Source organism: Bison bison, unplaced genomic scaffold, assembly GCF_000754665.1.
Source record: "Bison bison bison isolate TAMUID 2011002044 unplaced genomic scaffold, Bison_UMD1.0 scf7180017864061, whole genome shotgun sequence".
NCBI lineage: Eukaryota > Metazoa > Chordata > Mammalia > Artiodactyla > Bovidae > Bison > Bison bison.
The window spans coordinates 4,592,575-4,598,010 of NW_011494633.1; the positions used below are offsets into that span (position 1 = coordinate 4,592,575).

General features: G+C 52.1%; 1 protein-coding gene across 1 annotated transcript in view; it reads right to left on the reverse strand.

Annotated features, from left to right (window-relative positions):
• CCDC88C (coiled-coil domain containing 88C) overlaps positions 1-5,436 on the reverse strand; it is a 146,009-nt gene that overhangs the window by 50,842 nt on the left and 89,731 nt on the right. The window contains exon 11 of the mRNA XM_010836261.1: positions 3-61. Coding sequence (XP_010834563.1) covers positions 3-61 — 59 coding nt within the window. The remainder of the gene's footprint in view (positions 1-2; positions 62-5,436) is intronic.

Sequence of the window (5,436 nt, forward strand, 5' to 3'; positions counted from 1 at the left end):
TCAGCTGTTCCTCCAGCATAGCCTTGGTTTCAATTAAAATGATATTATCTTCTCTTAGCTCCTGAGCAGCAAAAACATACATGAGAACCATCAGATAAAGGCACCTGCTTCGTGATGACAGCTCGTCCAGGTCTCTGGACCAAAACAAATAATCCAGGGGAAAGGTTGCTGCCTTGAGAGAGTTCTGTCCCCACTTTTGAGCACCGCCACCTTTTTCATTAGGTCAGGCCACATGGACTTTCACGACTGAAAGAAAATATCCATGAATTATCTGACATGTGCACACACTGTTGCTGCTGGTTGGTAACTAAGTTGTGTCCGATTCTTTTTCGACCTCATGGACTGTAGCCTGCCACACTCCTCTGGCCAAGGGATTCTCCAGGCAAGAACACTGGAGTGGGTTGCTGTTTCCATCTCCAGAGGATCCTCCCAACCCAGGGATCGAACCAGTGCGGGATCGAACCCAGATCTTCTGCTTGGCAGGCGGATTCTTTGCCGCTGAACCACCAGGGAAGCCTAATATCCACACTACCCAGTGTAAAATAGAGAGCTAGTGGGAAGTTGCTATATAGCACAGGGAGCTCGGCTTGGTGCTCTATGATTACCCAGAGAGGTGGGATGTGCAGGTGGGAGGGAGGTCCAAGAGGGAGGGAATATATGTATACTTAATAGCTGATTCACTGTGTTGTTCAGCAGAAACTAACACAACATTGTAAAGCAATCATACTCCAGTTAAAAAAAATAATAATAAATGAAATCAATCTGGGAAGGTAACACTTTCTTTGCTAGCCACAGTGCACAGGCATGTGACATCTATAACCTCGCCTGGTTGGACAACTAAACTCCACTGACAGCTCCCGGACCTCGCTGAGCCTCCATTTCCTTAACAAGGAAGGAATGGGGTTAAGAGTCTGTCCCAGTTCAAGGGCTAAGTCTAATCCTCTCAGCTCAACATTCATTCCATTGATCAGGGTGTTGGGGAAGCTGTTCTTTCGTTCAATCAACAGCTTGTATGTAAGCATTTTATACATATGCTCTTGGAAAAACAACTGTTCTCAGCTGTTTCCTGGAAATGGGGAGTCTTTAAGACAGTGAAGTCACAAACACACGTGAACCCCACAAATAAGTTCCGGGCACATGCTGGGTGTGGAATACTATGGCTGCCCCCTTGCAGAGTAGTCCGTCATGCAGCCCAGCACCACTCAGCATCTCGGGGGAACCAAGAGTCCCCTGAATGCTTTCATCTCACAAACATGCACACAGGGGATGTTTCTCCCGGTGGGCAGTGTTCTAAGGCTGGCCCCACGTGTGGATTCTAACCATTGAGAGCTGGGCTGGGAGCTGTGTTATCCACTGCATGTCCACTCGCCCTGCATGGACGGGCCAGAATCCAAGATTCCTGGTAGAAGGGAAACTGCAAGCCTTCCGGTCAGCGGACACGGTTCTGATCAAAGCCTGACAGCCATAAAAGGTATAATCATCAAAACTCTAAACTCCCCTGGGCACCCTCTCTGCTGGAGATGACATTCACCGTGTGGTCGGCCCTGCACCAGGGGCTCCCTGCCCCCACCCCACTCACTGTTCACCACAATCCGGAGGGGGAGGAGAAAGAGGCCGATTTGGGTAAATTAAGGAATAAATTCCAAATCACAAAGCCAGCAAAGGGTGAAACGAGGATTCGAACATGGGCCAGAGAGCTCAGACTGCCTGCAACCTATCCTCCAGGGGCTCATGTGGGTAAGAGGCTCAGACTACCAAAAACAGTGAGGCACAGCAAAAGAGGGATTTCAATCAGGAAGAAGACCTGGTCCTCCTCTCTGACCACCGCCTCCACTGTTCGCACCTGTATTCCAATAGGTCCGCCCACCCGCACTCCCAGCCCTGAGTTCCAAAACAGGCCATCCCTTCATCCTCATAACGAACTCCTATTCCACCCGCAAAGCCCAGCCTGAGCTGCCCCTTCTGAGAAGTGCTTGCAGATTCCCACTGTCCCACTGGTTGAGTCAGCTGCCTGGGCTCCCAGAGCGCCCTGGGTACACTGTGCGACAACGGTGTGCTGGCCTGTCCTCCTCCTCCAGACTGTGAATTCCTCAGGGCAGGCCTATTCCACTTCTGCTCTTGTGGGCCTCACAGGAGTATTCAGTAAACACCTGTCAGCTGAATCACGTCATGAGGGGGGATCACAGGTGGCATTCAAGATGGCCTTGATTTCTGACAGGCAGGGATAAACAAGGGCGACCAGGGGAGCAGAATACAACACAGGATAACTTCTAACTACTACTCAAAAGTGTTCAATTTCCTGGTGGTAACCACTTGACCATACATTAGACGACAGAAATAACTACCCTTGTGCACGTCCTCACCTCAGAAGTGAGAAGCCTGCAAGAAACGAAGCTCATGCTCTCACACAGCCTAGGGCTCGGCCCCCAGGCAGATGCCTGCCTCCCCACCTCTGGGGCAGCTGTCAGCCAGCCCGCTCCTGAGGACAGGACCCCAAGTGAAGCAGGTGGCCTGACCCAGCCCGGCACACAGCTGAGGGGACGCATTTAGGAAGTCACAGTCCAGGCCTGGCGGTCAGGGCTCATGTGGTTCAAGAGCTGCCCCTGCCCGTCTGTGAGGTGACTGGCAACACAGGCTGACGGCTCAGGTCCCAGGGCTGCCACATGTGCTGCCAGCCGTGGGGCCTGGAGCAGACACCTTTCTCTCACCGTGGATCCCGCCTTCCTCTGCTGGACATGAGACAGGGCTAAGGTGGGGGTCGGCTAGGATAAGGCATGCGAAATGGTCTGTGCATGGCGTCTGGGGCCCAGTAAGCAGGCCAGCTGCTGATTACCATCTCTTTATGCCCCCGTGAGATGCTGTTCAGGCTGGCACTCACTAAACACCACACAGCATCAAGCTAACAGTTGTTTCAGAGATGCCTTATGTCCCAAAATTCAGAAGGAGGAGTAAAAATCAAAGCAACCACCAGCTCCTGGCCCACTGCCCTCAGGACCACCCAATGGATCCTTAAGCACCCAACGGATCCCTAAGGTGTCCAGAGCAATGGAAAGCCAGCCCTGAGGGGCCCTCAGGGGAGGGAGCCCTGGGTTACCCTACTTGGGGCAAGCAGCGGCTTCCCACTCAGGAAGGACCACCCCTCGATAATCTGTGCCCACCCATCCCATTCCACTGGAGGCCCTGAGGCTTCACCGAGGACCTGCCTGCTTTTAAACTTCGCCCAACTCAGGAGCGTGGTGGGCTGAATCATAAAGCAAGCATTGGGTCTGTCCTGCACTAACTTCTCTGTGCACCAAACTTTAAGACAACTCCCAGAAGTCATTAGGAAACAGAGTCCCAATTGGAACAGAGGGTCTGCCCTCATAAGGTGATCTTAGCGGGGATGTGATCCTACATGGGGACAAGACTTGCTCAACATCCAGCAAGCTGATGTGGCAGCTATTCTAGCTGTGCACTATGTCTCCGCCTCTCAAGCTACTGTTCATTTCAGAGTCAGCACAGACCAGGAAGCTACAAATCTCAGAGAGGAGTGGAGACAGGCCTGCCTGGCTTTCACCCTGCCCAGACACACATGATACTATGCATCTGTCCTTGCTGTCGGGGATTTCAGACAATGAAACGTGGGACAACAGGAATCTCCCAGGCAGTCTTTCTGCCTTTGTCCTCCTCCCACGCGGTCCTCTGGACAGCAACCCCTGTGCCCTGACAGCAGTGAGGTGCCACCACCCTCTGCAAAAGCACTCAGGGGTCTGCCTGTGCGACCCCACGTGCCCCACTGCACCTAGGGGTCGCCATGCCACGGTCCTCTTCTTGCTTGCTGTTTTAATCCCTACATAAATAGACTAGGACCCACATAAAAGCCAACAGAAGCTGAAAAACAAAACATGGAAATTTGTGTTCCATATTGTTGTTTAGTTGCTCAGTCCATGTCCGACTCGTTGCGACCCCATGGACTGCAGCCCACCAGGCTCCGCTGTCCATGGGATTCTCCAGGCAAGAACACTGGAGTGGGTTGCCACTCCCTTCTCCAGAGGATCTTCCCAACTCAGGTCTCCTGCCCTGCAGGCAGATTCTTTATTATCTGAGCCATCACAGACCCACATAAAAGCAGACAGAAGTTGAAAAGCAAAACATGGAAATTTGTGTTCCATATTATTTTAACCAAAATTGACCTTGCCCTCGCCCTGAGTCCAGTTCTTTATGTTTCCGCCCATGTGGCACTAACACATTTTCTCTTCCGCGATGTCAAGCCTTTTCTCAGCAGTGAGACTAGACAGACGCCAGGGGAGGGCACTTGGCTGCCTGCTGCTGCCCCTGTCCCAGAGAAGCGTCCCCCTCGCATGGCGGCTGTCCACAGACGTGAGCTGGCTGGAGAGCATGACCACGCGCCTTTCTGCCCTGCTGCTCATCACATCTAATGCTGCCTTGTTCCAGAGGAGACAAAAACTCACGCTTCTTCTCCATCCTTCTCCCCAGACCACAAGTCTGTTCCTTACTGAGCAATGGTTTTTTACTTGCCTTGCACAGTGATTTCCAAGCTCTCTGTGTGTGCCAGGCCCTGGGCACACGGTCAGGTAAGAGCCAGGCCCTGTCCTTAGGGCTCGTGGTCCACATGAAGCATCTGGCCATGCATGGCAGACGGCAGGTCTGCAGACGGCTCGCAAGGCCACTGCATCGACTCCAATCAAAGAAGGCGTGCACAGGTGGCTCTTTTTCTCCGTTCTTGAGACGCCAACATTATGGGCATCCAAGAAGAGCACGGCTCATCCTCTCTCTAGCAGCCTGGACTCCCCGGACCAGGCCCTCTGCAGACTTACGCGTGTCACTGCCTGCCCTCCAAAGAAGCATCCTACACAGACAGACGCTACAGGACTTTTTCTTGTGACAAGAAACGCCTGCAAAATTTGAGGCATCGCTAACCTCATGGTAAACTTTACTATGAAAATTATCATTATTATGATAATAATGACTATAATGAATAACAATAAAATTCATCATTATGAAAATACTGGGGCTTCCCTGGTGGCTCAGTGGTAAAGAATCTGAGTGCTAATGCAGGAAACATGGATTCAATCCCTGATCTGGGAAGATCCCACATGCCGTGGAGCAGCTAAGCTCATGTGCCTCAACCTCTGAGCCTGTGCTGTAGAGCCTGGGAGTCCCAACGATCGAGCCCACGCATGGAGACTACGGAAGCCCGAGTGCCCCACAGCCCATGCTCCGCCACAAGAGAAACCACTGCAATGAGAAGCCCCCACACGGCAACTAATGAGTCGACCCCGTGTAGCAATGAAGACCCAGCACAGACGTAAATAAATTATAAAGTAAAATGGAAAACACTGCTGTCACCACACAGAGGCATAACATTTGAGAATACGGAAAAGGGGTTCCCATGTGAAACCATCCCCCACAAAAGGCAGGAAGCACCCTGAACGT